At 39.4% G+C, this 18206-nt stretch overlaps 1 protein-coding gene across 8 annotated transcripts in view; it reads right to left on the bottom strand.

The window, feature by feature from the left end:
• cntn5 (contactin 5) overlaps positions 1-18206 on the bottom strand; it is a 405703-nt gene that overhangs the window by 108781 nt on the left and 278716 nt on the right. For all 8 annotated transcript variants that reach the window (XM_048168025.1, XM_048168027.1, XM_048168028.1 and 5 more), the window contains one exon: positions 6125-6227. In XM_048168025.1, the coding sequence (XP_048023982.1) occupies positions 6125-6227 (103 nt within the window). The remainder of the gene's footprint in view (positions 1-6124; positions 6228-18206) is intronic.

The following is an 18206-nucleotide window of genomic DNA, read 5'->3' as shown; positions in this document are numbered from 1 at the left end:
TAAAGGTGGGACGTCCTGTTCTGACACATGGTCACAGGAGCACATGGTGTGAGGAGAAGGCAAGATTATTTGCTTTAGTAATCTTATTTAAAATGACATGAACTGTACATTAAAAATATGTGTGTGTATGAGGGTATAGAGAAGCCTTTTGTCAGGTTTTATGAAGTTTTTTTTTATTTTGCATGTTCAGAAATTCAGTTTTTCATTTCGTTGCCTCAGGGCAACGTTGTGCAGTGGGGGTACTTTTCGAGGATGTTTTGGACAATACCTCACATTGGCCACAATGTATTATAAGAAGGGAAGATGCAGGGTTCCTGGGTGTGCAGGAACACCCAAAGTGATGTGCAAAAATTGTAACATACACCACTATTTCACAGCAGAGAAGAAGTGCTTTTTGAAGTTTTGTACAGAGCGAAATCTTTTTACATGAAGTACATTATATGGCATGGCACACTACATGATACAGACCTATGCATGTATCAAATTCAATATATCAATGTCTTTCAAGCATTTTTCCCTTTTTACTTAATGATTTATTGAATTTTTTAAAACAAAAAATTGATATTGATGATAATTTTCTCTATGATTCTGTACCATTGTCGCATAACGTTGCCCTGAGGCAACGTTTTTTTTTTTTTTTTTTTTCAATAAAATGTTCCCAAATGAACCAAAAAATGATGTGGAATATTTTATTTTTTTTCATGTGCCATCAACATGTGTGCAGGAGAGGGTTAAATACATATACTGTCTTTGTTTCCATAAGTATTAAAGTAGTATAATTACCATTGTAACGGAAGTGATTTGATTAATTTGCACTACTACATGGGAGTGGACATCACTGCTGAGTCGCAAAAAATTCCAATGTATTGGCAAGGTTTGCAAGGAAACAGCAACATCTCTGAATGGTTGATGAGCTCTTCAGGAAGTAGAGTATTTCCTTGGCTTTTTGGCTTTTACACACAGTTTATTAAAAAAAAAAAAAAAAAAAAAAAGTTGAAATCACTGTGACTTGAGGCATAAATCATCACATAACAACCTTACAAAACCCAACTTTTGCGTCTGGCAATGCTACCGGTGCAAAAAAGAATTTACTTCATCTTAAAAAAGCACTTTCTAAAAGCAATTCTTTTATCTCTGGCCAAAACGTGTATCTGCGCTAATTTGTAGAGCTGATAACGTGGTCTTTTTTGAAAGTACGAACAGGACAATCTGATATGGCAGCACTCTGTAAGTGGCTGTGTACTGGGTAACACAATAAACGTCTAGATAGCTGTGCAGATAAGCAGTATTTGTACACTGCCATCCATCCCTATTTGTGGCTGCAGCGGGCGTGTGATATGACCTCCTAGGTGTGCCGCCCGCGCGTAGATAACCCGCTCTATCAGACACAATCAGCACTGCTACATAGTGACAGCTCCATTTCACAGCTTTCCAACGATGGAAATGTGACGCCGAGGAAAACCCCAGCACCGACATCAATCATCCGCAGGCCCAACGATAAAAACGTCACATTTCTGAGTCCTTCTGTCCCTCTACATCCGCTTAAATTGTACAAGGACATTTATCCACACAGGATGAAGTTTCTGACCTGTCAGTTTAAATCATGATGGGTCTGTGATAAAACTTGCAGGGTTGTAGAACAAATGTTTTGTCTGCAGTGATTGAATCTTAAAGTGTCGCTTTAGAGATCAAGTGCATTGGTAGGTGTGGATAATATTTGATAATATGTGAATAACATCATAAAGCAGTAATGATTGAGAGATGTACAAATACACATTCCCTGAAAGCCTTTATCAAAGATGATACAGTATGCTTTATATGGTTAATACTTATTATCTCCACAATGTTGTATGACTTACTGACTCCAAACTTTGAATGGTAGAGTATACAAAAACCTAACCTTAAAATAAATTAAATAATTTGAAATATTGTAATTATTATTTTCCAACTAAAACATTACACTCCAATAAATTCTTATGACTAAAAATTGAAGTATATTACTAATCATATTGTTTGCATAACCCTGAAAATGTTAGAGAGCAAATCATTTGAATAGAAGATTTCATAACAAAACATGTGACCATTATTCTTAAGTGATGTGAGAACCTTCCAGAAAGGTTATACAGTACCTTCAACAAAATGCCAGCATCCATGAAAGAGGCCCTTTTTGTAGCCCCGGTAACATTTTCGGCACCAGACCCATTCACCATTATAAGCTGGCAGTTTGCCTTTGAAAGTGTATGGTACAATGCCGCCTCTGAAAAGCATCCCTGCAGACATTTCGGGCAGACCGCCCGCGCTATTGACAATATGCGCTCTAGCCTTTTCCCCGCACACAATGTCAAGCCCTTAGTCGCCCTGACTCTTAGGTTGTCATACATACTGACTGACAGTGTGAGGCTAAAAGTAATTCTTAGTTCAGTTTGGTTCATTATAAAGAGTGGCATTTTCTAATAACATGCACTGATAAATATTTTATTTGTGGGTAAGGTGGACGAGGTCTAAAGTTCACTGAAGGATTCGCTATCAGCCCTAAATGAGCTGCGAGTGAAGGAAAAGACCATTGGTGAGATCTCAGCGATTTCTTCATTCGCTGAGCAGCGAGTTAAGAGTCTGTAAAGTTTAATTGAACTAAGAGAGAGAAGCCACCAAGAATACATAGATTAATGTCTAGGTTTAAGTAATGACTTATTATTCTAATGTGGATAATTAATTGTAAACGGCATTTCCTCACAAAGGGGTCCTTGAAGACACTGTAAACAATTATTGGGCCCTTAGAGCAGTTTGGCTTAGAAGGTGTTTGCGCTTGATAGGCTTTGCATTTGAATTATTCATTACAAATAACAAACGCAAACAGAATTACAGCACGATGACACTGGATTATGTATTTAAAATGCAGAAATGCATTCCCTTTATGCAAAACGCCATATCGGTTCTGTTAAGCTCCAATCTGAGGATCCCAAAGAAAGTGCTACTGAATGTAACCTGACAATGATGAATAAAAATAAAGCAGAAAATAAACACAAAGCTAAAATTAATAAACAAAATATCAAATGAGTGAATAAATGAGTGGGCGAATGAGTGAGTGAGTGAATTTCTGAATGAGTGAATGAGTGAATAAGTGAGTGAATTGGTGAGTGAATTAGTCAGTAAATTAGTGAGTGAATAAGTGAGTGAGTGAGTGAGTGAGTGAATGAGTGAATAAAAGAGTGAATTGGTGAGTGAATTAGTCAGTGAATTAGTGTGTGAATGAGTGAATAAAAGAGTGAATTGGTGAGTGAATTAGTGTGTGAATAAAAGAGTGAATTGGTGAGTGAATTAGTCAGTGAATTAGTGTGTGAATGAGTGAATAAAAGAGTGAATTGGTGAGTGAATTAGTGTGTGAATAAAAGAGTGAATTGGTGAGTGAATTAGTGAGTGAGTGAGTGAGTGAGTGAGTGAGTGAATGGGTAACTGAGTGAATGAGTGAAATAGTGCGTGAGCAAATGAATGAATGAGTGAATGACTGAATGAATGAGTGAATTAGTAAGTGAGTGAGAGAGAGAGTGAATGAGTGAGTGAGTGGCTGAGTGAATGAGTGAATTAGTGAGTGAATAAATGAATGAGTGAATGAGTGAGTGAATTAGTAAGTGAGAGAGAGTGAGTAAATGACTGAATGAGTGAAATAGTGAGTGAGTGAATGAATGAATGAATTAAGAATTTGTGTTAAAGAATTAAGTGCTAATGAATCACGTAACTTCTCTTTACATTATATAATAATATATTTTTAATTTCAGCCTTTTTATTGTTTATAAGACAGTCAAAACAGAACAGCAAGTAATGGGGAAAGGGAATAATGTGACACATCAAGGCAAGAAAGAATCAAAAACCTATTGTTTCATTTTACATCTAAGAAACTGATTTCCTTATGTGAAATGTTTAGCTTGAAAAGTGTAGCTTGAAAAGTGTGCCTAGTACTATCTTTTTTTATTAAATTAAATATCTCTTGGGTTGATATTTTGCTGGGTTGATATGTGCATCTATCTCTACAATATCTAAGTAGTATCTCAATATCTGTTTTATTTTCTTATTTAATTGCAGAAAAAAAAAATAGTGGGTAACATTTTATAATAACTGCACGATATGAAGCATTAGTTAAGCATTAGTAAACTATCAATTCATCAGCATTAATAGACATCAATAAGTAGTTTATAAATACACCTATAAATGCTTTGTTCTTGATTTATAAGCATATCTATAATGTGTTTAATAATTGTATTTTCATATTTTATGAATGATCAATTTATCATTTCTAAATTAAGTATTACATTATTTACAAACCAGTTATTTAGGAGTTGTCAGTGGTTCATAAGATCATTTAGGAAATGATGATTAATAAACTATTTAAACATACATTTATGCATCTTATTATTTAGACATATAGTAATACTCAGTGTGGTAATAAATGCTTTATTAATACATATCCCTACTGTAATTCATGATTAAGGTAGTTATAAAACATTTAGAAGTGGTCAGTTAACTATTTTTGTGAGCTCATCTAAAGTGAGGACTATTTATGCCTCGTAAAGCTTTGCAAAGGAGATTTAAAGGCTCAGGTTTCTTCTGCACTGCTGTTCTCTAATGTTTTAAAGTTAGTACTGAGGTAGTTTTGACATTGTGAAATATTTTATTACATTATCATTGTTTTATAAAAACATTATTTGTTGTATTTTGACACTCCTGCTGGCACTGGTAAATTTTTATTCGGCAATGTTTACACTTTACAGAAATTTATTTTTTTATATCAGATTGCATATAGGCTTAGTTTCATTTTACTGCACATTTATGTTTTCTGGAGGTGTACAGGAATTTTTATTTTCTGTGAAATAGCAGAGGTTTATTTATTTATTTTTTCCTTTATTAAAAGCTTTACGAGGCATAAATAGTCCTCATTTAGATGAGCTCACAAAAATAGTTAACTGAAAACTACAAAATGTTTTATAACTACCTGAATTAATCATGAATTACAGTAGGAATATGTGTTAATAAAGCATTTATTAACACACTGAGTAACTATTACTATATGTCTAAATAATAAGATGCATACATGTACTGTACATTTATTAATCATTTACTTACACTTTATAAATGATCTTATGAACCACTGACAGCTCCTAAATAACTGGTTTGTAAATAAAGTAATACATAATTTAGAAATGATAAATTATAGATATGCTTATAAATCAAGAACAAAGCATTTATAGGTGTATTTATAAGCTGCTTATTAATGTCTATTAATGCTTTATAAATTATGAATTAACTATTTACTAATGCTTAACTAATGCTTCATAGCGTGAATTATTCTAAAGTGTTACCAAATCATTTTAAAGGAATATAAGGTTAGCGTGTCTTTATATACAGTAGCACTCATATATTTGCTTTTAGCTAAAAACAACCCCAAGTTATGCCAGATATTTCTGCTCAGTAAAACACTGGCCACGGCAAGGTACGTCTTAAGTATGTATGGGGAAAAGCCTCCTCAGTCCATCATTTACAGGCAATGCGCTGCTCTGACTGAATGTCAGAGTGCTTTTCTGCCTTCCGGCTGTAGGCCTATATTGGACACTTTCATTTCTCACTGTGCTATCCTTGACCATATGTGAACAGAACAGATATTAAAAGCATCCTCCAAACAATGGCATGTACAGACTCTCAAATCGCTCTCCTCCCTCATGACCCCTGGCCCGCAACCTCTGCCGCACGTTCAAACTATTACGACAATATACAGCTCCCAGGGGCCGAATCCTGGCGCTGTTTCTACACCAATCACAGTGAAATTGCCACTATATCAGTTATGGCGCAGAGTTCAATACTTCTGGAGAGCTCATTTAACAGCAAAGCTGAGTAAAAATAGCTATCCCATCTCTTCTCTGGAGGATGCATTCTGCTCTCTACTCTGAAAAGAAAGTGGTTTGACTGGTTAAATTGGTCGTAATTATGATTATTAATGATTGCAACAGCAAAAGAGGTGTTTCAAGGGGGCGGCGGTGAATGTTCTGTCTTTTTGCAACAGAAAGGCACCTTCAGGTGGCACACGTCGGGAAGCGGTTTGGGTGGGGGTGGGGGATTATGCCAGCGTACTTACTTCCCAAGGGCAAAGCACTCCAGCCTCACTGTGACGCCTTTGGCTGCCAGCACCGTCTGGGGAAAATGTGCTTCAATTTTGGGCTCATACTCCCCCATCACACCTAAAAAAATAAATAAAAAAAACAAGAAAGAAGATACACAAAGTTAAGTCTACTTATAGACTACACCATATATGATGTCACAGCACTAAATGGGAGCTAAGCATTTAGAAGTCTTGATGCACATATTTAAATGACACACTACAAAAAGTGTACACTTTGCTTGCGTTGGAAAAGTACATACTTTTGTTCTAAACCCCAATGGGAAAACTCTCCCTGCATCCCAATGTGCATACTATCCACCCTATCTGCCCTAAATAGTATTGAACATTACTAATGTCACATATTATTTAGGATGGATAGTATGCACACTGGGACAAAGGCTCTGACTTTCCAAGTTCAGGGTGTTTCAGTCATGACGGAAACTATTTGGCATTCATTATCAGGTTTTCATTGTCAGTGTTTACTCTACAAGTTAGCTTCTTTGTTTACTGCTGATGAAGAATAGCAATAAAGTTTAACAGAAAATATGACTCATTTAGCTGGTTTATGAGGTGACAGGTTTCATTTTACTGTAATTCTCTGTGGCAGCATAATGTTTTATAAAATGCAGGCACCTGTTTGTGTTTGCATGCAAGCGTTAGCATCTAGCTAAAATCATTACCTTAAAATTTAATAACCTAGAGCTCATATAAGGAATGTTAGCCATCTTGCTAACTTATGTCAGACTTTTACTGCATGTAATACTTAAGTGTGCAAAACAGTTTGTATGCCAGTAGTACCGACAAAATACCAAACCAGGCATATTGGAAAATTGGACAACGTTTATGCAGAATCATACAAACCGATTCCAAAAAAGTTGGGACACTGTACAAATTGTGAATGAAAAAAAAGGAATGCAATAATTTACAAATCTCATAAACTTATATTTTATTCACAATAGAATATAGATAACACATCAAATGTTGAAAGTGAGACATTTTGAAATGTCATGCCAATTCTCATTTTGGATTTCATGAGAGCTATACATTCCAAAAAAGTTGGGACAGGTAGCAATAAGAGGCCGGAAAAGTTAAATGTACATATAAGGAACAGCTGGAGGACCAATTTGCAACTTATTAGGTCAACTGGCAACATGATTGGGTATAAAAAGAGCCTCTCAGAGTGGCAGTGTCTCACAGAAGTCAAGATGGGCAGATGATCACCAATTCCCCCAATGCTGCGACGAAAAATAGTGGAGCAATATCAGAAAGGACTTTCTCAGAGAAAAATTGCAAAGAGTTTGAAGTTATCACAATCTACAGTGCATAATATCATCCAAAGATTCAGAGAATCTGGAACAATCTCTGTGCGTAAGGTTCAAGGCTGGAAAACTATACTGGATGCCCGTGATCTTCGGGCCCTTAGACGGCACTGCATCACATACAGGAATGCTACTGTAATGGAAATCACAACATGGGCTCAGGAATACTTCCAGAAAACACTGTCGGTGAACACAATCCACTGTGCCATTCACCGTTGCCGGCTAAATCTCTATAGGTCAAAAAAGAAGCCATATCTAAACATGATCCAGAAGCGCAGGCGTTTTCTCTGGGCCAAGACTCATTTAAAATGGACTGTGGCAAAGTGGAAAACTGTTCTGTGGTCAGACGAATCAAAATTTGATGTTCTTTTTGGAAAACTGGGACGCCATGTCATCCGGACTAAAGAGGACAAGGACAACCCGAGTTGTTATCAGCGCTCAGTTCAGAAGCCTGCATCTCTGATGGTATGGGGTTGCATGAGTGTGTGTGGCATGGGCAGCTTACACATCTGGAAAGGCACCATCAATGCCGAAAGGTATATCCAAGTTCTAGAACAACATATGATCCCATCCAGACGTCGTCTCTTTTAGGGAAGACCTTGCATTTTCCAACATGACAATGCCAGACCACATACTGCATCAATTACAACATCATGGCTGCGTAGAAGAAGGATCCGGGTACTGAAATGACCAGCCTGCAGTCCAGATCTGTCACCCATAGAAAACATTTGGCGCATCATAAAGAGGAAGATGCGACAAAGAAGACCTAAGACAGTTGAGCAACTAGAAGCCTGTATTAGACAAGAATGGGACAACATTCCTATTCCTAAACTTGAGCATGCCACACAGTGGTTAACATGGCCTTGTCCCAACTTTTTGTTGATGACATGAAATTTAAAATCAACTTATTTTTCCCTTAAAATGATACATTTTCTCAGTTTAAACATTTGATATGTCATATATGTTGTATTCTGAATAAAATATTGAAATTTGAAACTTCCACATCATTGAATTCTGTTTTTATTCACAATTTGTACAGTGTCCCAACTTTTTTGGAATCGGGTTTGTATTATGTTGTTCAGTTTCATCAAAAACATAATTTCAATGGTTGTTGTAATGTTTGTTTCAGTGGTTGTTGTTGCGGAAGTTCCGAAATTAAATATCTGGTGGTACTTAGTGGTGTTAAAATGTTAATGCTCTATCGCATTCTAAACATTACTCTAAACCTAACCAATAGTGTTATTAACAAAAGTAAATGTGAGATGAAAACACATTTGCCATGCCATTTTAGCTTTTTTTTTTTTTCAACTCTTTTATTGTTCTCTTTTATTGTGACTTGCATTTTTGACCTCTGCATCACAAGTGTAATGCTATAGCATGTAAGCTACCAAGCAAGTTTACTACAGTATGTCAGAAAACCCATAAATAAGGAGCATTTGATGGACACTTTACTATCCCACAAGTTATCCCATGAGGTGGATGATAGGTAAGAAATGCAAGTGACGCTGTAGGTCACATGACAAAGTCAACATGGCAGACAACCATGTTGCATTAAAACTAAAAAAATAAGTAAATTATTTTACTTTGCACTTCAATAGTAAAATTGCAATATTTATGTCTTAATATATCTTATCTTAATGAAATATTGTCATTTGCAAGAACTGAACACTCAAGCTTTTATTGTGTCGAAAACTGCAGGGAAGCTTTTTAAGTTTTTGTATCAACAGGGTTACAAATACTGGTAACACTTTAGTATAGGGAACACATATAAACTATTAACTACGACTTTCCCCTCAATAAACTGCTAATTTACTGCTTATTAATAGTTAGTAAGGTAGTTGTTAAGTTTAGGTATGGGATAGGATTAAGAATGTAGAATAAGATCATGTAGAATAAGGCATTAATATGTGCTTAATAAGTACTAATAAATAGCCAATATTCTAGTGATATGCATGCTAATAAGCAACTAGTTAAAAGACCCTAAAATAAAGTGTTACCCAAATACTTCTAATTACAAATCAACAAAAATATATGAAATTCTGAAAATAAAATGTAACATGTAATGTATATGAATTAAAACACACTGCAGTATCAATGTATCGATACTACAGAAAATTTACAGTGCGTCCTGGGTGCACTTACATCTGGCTTTTTGCACTAAGTGCAAATAGTCTGCCTTGTTGACAGAGGCTATTTACTAACTCCACCCTCCGTCTTATTGTAGCCAGACAAAATTACAAAAGAAGCCCATCTGATAACTACAGCAGTGGTGTGGAGAGTAAAGCCACTTTAGACATTCTACTAACTATAAGTACCTGTCAACTAACTCTCAAGAGTATTAGTAGACTGTTAGGTTGGGGTTAGAGTTAGTAGAATTTGTAGAAGTTGATGTTGACATCTACTAGCAAAGTTAGTGAGTAGAAAGTCTTTTGGTGGACCATCAAAATAAAGCATTAGCAGACATTAAGCAGCCAGTCTACCGATACTCTAATGACTGGTAGTTGACATGTAGTTGCAAAGTTACTTAGCAGAATCTCAGAAGGTGGACTATTAAAATAAAGTGCTACCGAGTGATTTTATACTGCAATCAGTTAGCTCTGCAACATAAAATTCTATGGGGCAGCACACCTCTAAATATCTCAGTTTGTAGGTGTTGGATCAGCACATTACTCACAACTTTTGCCCCTCTCACATGAAATTCCACCTTGGCATCTTCCCGGTTGCTTTTTGGAAGCCTGAACTCATTAATAAAAGCTTGTGACAGGAAGCTTGTGCTTCCTCTGCACTCGGCCTATGTTTTATTTTTTCTTTCGGTTCATGTAGGTACTTTGTAGGTTTAGCAGAGGCCTGAGGTGCTATTATATGATGGATTGCATCGCTCACATGAACTCTATCGCCTGAAATATCCAGAGCAGCTGCTCTAGAACATTGACCTCACAATCAATAGTGCAACAGCCCAAGACATTTTATAAATGTGACAACTGCACAAAAGATCCTTGGACTTATTAGCCAGACTTAAACGGATGTCTTTGCATTAGATTGCAAAATATCAAATACATATATATGGATTATAATATAATATAATATAATATAATATAATATAATATAATATAATATAATATAATATAATATAATATAATATAATATAATATAATATAATATAATATAATATAATATAATATAATATAAAACATGTTAAAATTTGATACATCATCATATAGTTGACTATTGATGAATATGATGCAGGGCAACAACTCACTGCATGATATACCTTAAAATGCAGTTAGAATGTCCATAAAATTCAAGATATGAAAGGCGAAAGGTGATCAATTTGAACCCTTTGAAGCATATGACAACACCAGTAAGATCATAACATTCACTTGGCATTTTCTTTGGCAGAGATGGACTCGGTCAGTGCTTTTTCATATCACAACTATTCAGTGTTTTCAACCACTTAAACTTTATTTTAAGTAATACGTAATATCTGAGCAAGAGTAGAACCATGAGGACACTATATTTAAGAGAATGTGAGTTTTGTGGAGAGATTCATGAGATTCACGTTAATGTATTACACTGATGCGCACTTGACATGTGTAGTTAAAAACTGCATCAAGTGAATTATAAAAATGAAAAGAATGTTGCGTCTGAAAGCTGCAGTTGTTTTTTATTGGTTAAAATGAATGGAGAATCATGTTTTTCCATGGGCACTCAGTGACTATATAGCTATAAGTTTGTGAATACTTTGAATAAAAATGGAAAAACAAAATAAAAGTGGTACATCTGTCATACAGCGCTATTGTGGCTGGGTGACGTGTCGCCTATCACATTAATAATAAATGTGCAGATATTGCCAATTCATTTACTAAACTTACTAACCTAGTTTTCTTGGTAGACTTTAGTAAATTAACTTCTCTAAGAAAATTATTAATAAAACATCAGTTTATCTTAAGTAAGCAATAAGGTACGTGAGGCTGTGCTGTATCGTGAATAAGTCACGGCTGAAAGGCGTAGTTAGACACGATGCGAAGCGGAGGCACTAACCTCGAGTATCTTATTGCTTTTATAAAACGGTTGCCACACTATACAAATATTAAAGCCAAAAAATATGTATCAATGCAACTTTCATGAAGTAAAATCACTAAAAGCCTTCCTTCCACCTGAAAAAAATAGTCCCTGACCGTGAACAGCAACAGAAGTTACATTATTACGGCATTAGATGGCGGCAAAGACTCTCCTTATGAGTGTGTCAGTCAGTAGCAAAGATTTTTACATTGAAAAGATTAAATTGTTGTGAACACGGAACAAGATGTTTTATCGTGAATGGGAATCAAGGACAGGAACTATAATATAATATAATATAATGTAATATAATATAATATAATATAATATAATATAATATAATATAATATAATATAATATAATATAATATAATATAATATAATATAATAACCTCACAAGCATCTTCTGATATTTATATGATTATGATGTATATGATTTTGATATTTAAGTTCAAGACATTTAAGATTTAAGATATTTGAGGTTTGCAACTCAATGAAGTATGTCTTAAGCATCCTGATATTTTTTAACTGTAAATGTTAAAAGAAAGTTCATCCTCATACAGTATTCATAACTATCAAGATATAAGAGCTAAAATCATAATTATGTGCAATAGAAATATGCATTTTAAACCCTTTAAAGCCTGCAGTATCATATTTGATATGCAAAAAAAAAAAAGGGGGGGGGGGGGGGGTTATCAGCTTGATCAAAACTGCTAAAAAACGTGTTGTACACAATCTTCAATATTCCTTCTGCCCATGCACAGCTCGATAGTTTATACTTTTTTTTTTTTTTTTTTTTTTTTTAGCAATTTCTAAACAAATATCTCCTTTAAGGTCATGGTATATATGTGTCTTTTTGCTGTGAAAGTAAATGTAAGAATACATGAGGAGTTTGGTTCCAAAACGCAATAAACGGCTTTTTTTTTTTTTTTTTTAAATGAGTTTCCACCAAAATCAGTATTGTATCTGGTCGGTATTGAAAAGTCAATTTTTAATTTTACTCAAAAACTCTCCCTTTCTTTCCAAACTGCGACAAACGCCAATCTCCCTTCTTTGCAGAATATGATACATCCGCTCAAACAATCACAGCGCACCATTCCACGCATTGTAAACAGTAATGGCGGCACTCTGAATACACCCAGGGCCCATTTCAGAAAGGAGGTTAAGTGAAAACTCTGAGTATGTTAACCTTGAAATGAGGGAAACTCTGGGTTTTCCGTTTCAGAATGACAGGTATGTCAAACCCAAGAAAGCAGGTTAAGTCAAGCCCGTTTCTGAAAGAGAGGTAACTTATACTCAGAGTCAGTTACCATAGTAACTTACTCTGTGAACCTAACCTGGTCAGGAGCAGATTTTCTTCAGTAAACCCAGAGTTTCTTTCTGTCTCCTCCCACTTTTTAAAGCGCACACTGCAAAAATGCTTTTCTTACTGAGTATTTTTTGTCCTATTTCAAGTACAAATATCTAAATATTCTTAAATCAAGATGGATTTTCTATATAAGACAATGATATAAGATATTTAGTCTTGTTTCCTGGGGGGGGAATCTAAATTAAGTGCATTTTACTTAAGTAAAATTATCAATATCTGCCAGTGTGGTAATAAAAATAATCTTAATGCAAACGGAAAACAAGATTATTTGGAGTGTCTATTACTAAGAGCAAATTTACTGTAGCCCTGCCCACCAATGTCACACAAGGTTAAAAACAACACGTGATTAATGGTTCCAGTGGTGTAGGCAGTAACACGTTGGGTGCGCAGAACTAACTTGTGATGCGATTGACAGGGTTTGAATCTGCCTTTTGCTGAGCTCGCTCTTCTCCCTTTTCCCATCACATATCACATCAGAAAGGCATTTATTTTCAGTAAAAATGAAGAAAGTGTTCTAAAAGTGGAAGTAAATTGCCTAACAAGTGTTTAATAATGATAAAATCATTTACACTCTGTTATTATTGCATCCTGTTAATGTACAACAACACTGAGGTGCAAATAGTATGTATCTGCCAGTATAAAATATAACTAGCATCTAATTACCATTTACACTTATAGCAGAGAACTGCTACTTTTAGCCTACATGATAAATAGACCATAATTTGCAAAATAAAAAAATGCACTTAAATTATTATTTTTTTTCTTTTTCTTTTTTTGCATGTGGGATACCATGAAAATGAATATTTGTTCAGTAACTTACCGTTCTGCCAGTTTTCACCTTTGATATTATAACAGAGATAAGAATTAAACTTGCATTGACTCAGAAGTACGTGGACGTCATTTTGTCACGTCATTAACTCAGAGTCAACCTACTCAGAGTCGATTGAACTAACTCAATTCAGCTGTTCTGAAACAGAAAACGTCTCGGGTTACGGATGTAACCCTGGTTCCCTGAGTAAGGGAACGAGACGCTGCGTGAAACGCATTGGGAACCTTCTGCGTGATATCGTCATTGAAGCACTCCTGTATCCAACCAATCGTGTAACGAGACGTCAGAGACGGGTGACGTCACGGACCAGGAAACTATAAAGCATGCCCGGATGCAGAGAACACTAGCTTCTGTGGAAAATCTGAAGCAAGCACTCACAAGCATGCAGGGGTACGGCAAGAGACGCAGCGTCTCGTTCCCTTACTCAGGGAACCAGGGTTACATCCGTAACCCGAGACGTTCCCTTTCGTGGGAACTATCGACGCTGCGTGAAACGCATTGGGAACACAATCCCAACTGTGCCGTACTTCAAATGCTTGTTCATGTTAGCTCGAAAGTACGGAGGACCCTGGAGTGGGGCCCACATCAAGGTTATAATATCTGATAAATGTATGCTGGCTTGACCATCCAGCTGCATCACAAACGTCACTCATAGAGACGCCAGACATCAAAGCTTTCGATGCCGCCATACCCCTTGTGGAATGAGCGCGGACGTTAAAAGGAGAGGACTGTCCGACCGCTTTATATGCAAGTGAGATGGCCTCAACCACCCACTTGCTCATCCTCTGCTTGGACGCCGGTCCACCTTTATTAGGAGAACCGTAACAGACAAACAGTTGCTCTGTTTTACGCCACAGGGCAGCTCTGTGGACGTATGCATCCAAAGCCCTTACTGGGCAGAGCAGATTCAGTTTTTCCTGATCCGAAGACATAAATGGAGGAGGATGAAAAGCTTGAAGCACAATAGGACCCGGGACATTGGTGGGGACCTTAGGCACATAGCCGAGTCTAGCATGAAGAAATGCTCTCACCATTCCAGGAGCGAACTCCAGATATGAGGGGGCCACTGAAAGGGCCTGAAGATCTCCAATTCTTTTCAGAGACGTAATAGCAAGTAAAAATATCGTCTTTAGAGTCAGGAACTTTAAAGACACCTCCTCCAGTGGTTCAAAGGGAGCCTCAGCTAACCCAAGTAGAACCACTGATAAGTCCCAGACTGGGGTCCTAGTGCGCACTGGAGGCCTCAGCCTCAGTGTACCATGGAGGAAGCGTGACACGAGGGGGTCTCGATCAACCGAGGAATCCCCCCCAACATGATAGGCTGATATAGCCGCAACATAAACCTTCAAGGTTGAATAGGATAAACCCTCCGAGAATTTTTCTTGGAGAAAGGATAGCACAAAGCTAATAGGAGCACGGACAGGGTCCATTTCATGTTGTCTACACCAGGTAGAGAATAAGTTCCATTTATAAGAGTAAAGCTTCCTCGTGGAGGGAGCCCTGGAGCTAAGAATGGTCTCAACAACCTCAGATGAGAGACCAGCCTCTATGAACCTGTCCCCCTCAGAGGCCAGGCCCATAGTTTCCATAGTTCTGGGCGGGGATGTATTATCGCGCCGCCCGCCTGAGATAGAAGATCCTGTCTCAAGGGGAGCTCCATCGGAGCGCCGTCTATCATGGACACCAAGTCCGAGAACCATATTCGGGTCGGCCAGTACGGGGCCACCAGTATCAGGCTGACCCCTTCCTGGCGTACTTTCTCCAGGACTCGTGGGAGCAGAGCGAACGGGGGAAATGCGTACAGACGTAGCCTCGGCCACGTCTGTACCATGGCATCCAGACCCAGGGGTGCTGGATGCGTGAGGGAGTACCAGAGACACTGGGTTGACTCTCCCGAAGCAAACAGGTCTACTTGTGCCTGACCAAAATTCTTCCAAATGAGATCCACCACTTCTGGATGGAGTCTCCACTCCCCGGGCCTCGGCCCCTGCCTCGACAGGGCGTCTGCCCCCACATTCTGACTCCCGGGGATATAGGCTGCCTTCAACGAAAGCAGCTTCCCCTGAGACCACAGGAGGATCCGTCGGGCCAAGTAATTTAGTTGGCGAGACCGTAGACCCCCCTGATGGTTTATATAAGAGACTACTGACATATTGTCTGTGCGGACCAGCACATGATGGTCTCTCAGGTCTGGGAGAAAGTGTTTTAGTGCTAGGAACACCGCCATCATCTCCAGCTGATTTATGTGCCAGGAGAGTTGATGGTCCTCCCAAAGACCCTGAGCTGAGCGATCGCTCATGATCGCTCCCCAGCCCATGAGGGAAGCGTCTGTCGTAAGCATTGCACGACGACCAGTTGCTCCCAGCGCGGGACCTTGGGACAGGAACCAGGGGTCTTTCCACACGGCTAGAGCACGAAGGCATCGCCGTGTGACTTTGATCATTCGAAAAGGGTTCCCCCTCGGGGAAAACCCCTGGTCCTGAGCCACCACTGTAGGGGTCTCATATGCAGGAGGCCAAGAGGAATTATGTTGGACGCAGCTGCCATTAGACCCAACAATTTCTGAAACTGTTTCACAGTGAGAGACCGGCCTAACTTCACCCCTTTTACGGCTGACAGAACAGAGCTCACACGGGCACGAGTCAGACGTGCCCGCATTGTTGTGGAATCCCACATAACACCTAGATAATTGGTGGTCTGAGCCGGTATCATCACACTCTTCTTGGCATTGAGCCTCAGCCCAAGCCTTTTCATGTGGGACAGAACAACATCTAGATGTTGAACTGCTTGTTGCTCTGAGCGAGCTAGAATCAACCAATCGTCGATGTAATTCAGTATGCGAATGCCCTGGAGTCTCAAAGGAGCCAGGGCTGCATCCACGCATTTCGTGAATGTGCGGGGTGATAATGATAGGCCAAAGGGAAGAACCTTGTACTGGTAAGCTTCGCCCCCGAAAGCAAACCTGAGGAACTTCCAATGAGAAGGATGGATGGACACATGAAAGTATGCATCTTTCAAGTCTATCGTCACAAACCAGTCCTCGGACCTGATTTGGGGAATTATCTGTTTGAGTGTAAGCATCTTGAATTTCAGTTTTTGTACAGACCGATTTAACACCCGTAAATCTATGATAGGACGAAGTCCCCCATCCTTCTTTGGAACTATGAAGTAACGGCTGTAAAACCCTGACAGCATGCTGGGAGGAGGAACCCTTTCTATAGCTCCTTTTTGCAAAAGTGTCATAACTTCCTGTTCCATAACCAGAGACTGCTCGGGGGTCACCACTGTGGGAAGGACCCCATTGAATCTGGGCGGGCGAGACCCGAACTGGATTCTGTACCCCTTTTCTATCATGAGCAGCACCCAATTTGATATATTCGGTAGCGTTTTCCATTCTTCCAGAAAATCTACTAAGGGAACCAGTCTCTCGAGACTGGCCTCTGGTGTTTTTTGAGCACTTGGCTCGGCGCTCTGAAACGGCATGCCGGCAGAAGTCAGCCGAATCAAGTGACAACCGCCCTTCCTCGGAAGGACAGTGGGGACCTGACGCACACTGGGTGACAGATATGGCGTGGTCCCCGGAGGGCGCTGGAGGGAAGCGGGTGCCAGATGTATTAACGCCAAGCTTCCTCCAGACGGGGGCCGCCCTCCTGGGTCCTGACCCACAGATATCAGGACCGCTTCTTGGAAGCCTTCCGTGCCACAATGACGGCCCGCAGGTCCGTCTTGCCCTGAGGAGGCTTCTGTTGTGCGGCTCGCCCCTGTCCCCAGAATCTACGTGGGGGAGCACGGGCGGCCACACTTACTTTCTGTTGCGCTCTGTGGTGCGCCGAGGAGCTCGTTGCGGACCGAGACTGTTCCCGTTCAACAGTCTCGGCGGGGACTTTAGACCGGCGGGGGAGGAACCTCTGAAACGCCGCAGATTGTTTCTTGGTCTCCTGGAACCTCTCGATGACAGTTGTGACTGCGTCGCCGAAGAGGCCCACAGGAGACAGCGGCGCATCCATAAGGGCAGCTTTGTCTCTGTCCCTTATGTCAGAGAGGTTCAGCCACAAGTGCCTCTCCGTGGCCACCAGGGCTGCCATAGAACGGCCCACTTCTTTAGCCGTCTCCTTAGTGGCACGGAGAGCCAGGTCTGTCGATATGCGCAGTTCCTGGATGCACTCGAATGTGGCCTCCCCGCTGGTATCAATTTCCCCCAGCAGGTCAGCCTGATAAGCCTGCAGCAGCGCCATAGTATGGAGACACGCTGCTGCCTGACCTGCCGCCGCATAAGCCTTGCCCACCAAGTTAGATGTAGTTTTAAGGGGCTTGGTGGGCAGCGTCGGTGCTTTTAGGGACGATGCCGATGCAGGCGAGAGATAGCCCGCGAGCGTCTCTTCTACCCGGGGCATCGCCGCATAACCATGCTGTTTCAGCCCCACGATGTTACTGTAGATCGAGGTCTGGGGGCTGAAAACCCGATGTTGAACGGGTCTGTTCC

Source organism: Megalobrama amblycephala, linkage group LG19, assembly GCF_018812025.1.
Source record: "Megalobrama amblycephala isolate DHTTF-2021 linkage group LG19, ASM1881202v1, whole genome shotgun sequence".
Lineage (NCBI taxonomy): Eukaryota > Metazoa > Chordata > Actinopteri > Cypriniformes > Xenocyprididae > Megalobrama > Megalobrama amblycephala.
Note: the sequence above shows the minus strand (reverse complement) of the source record. Positions and strands in the feature narration are given on the sequence as shown.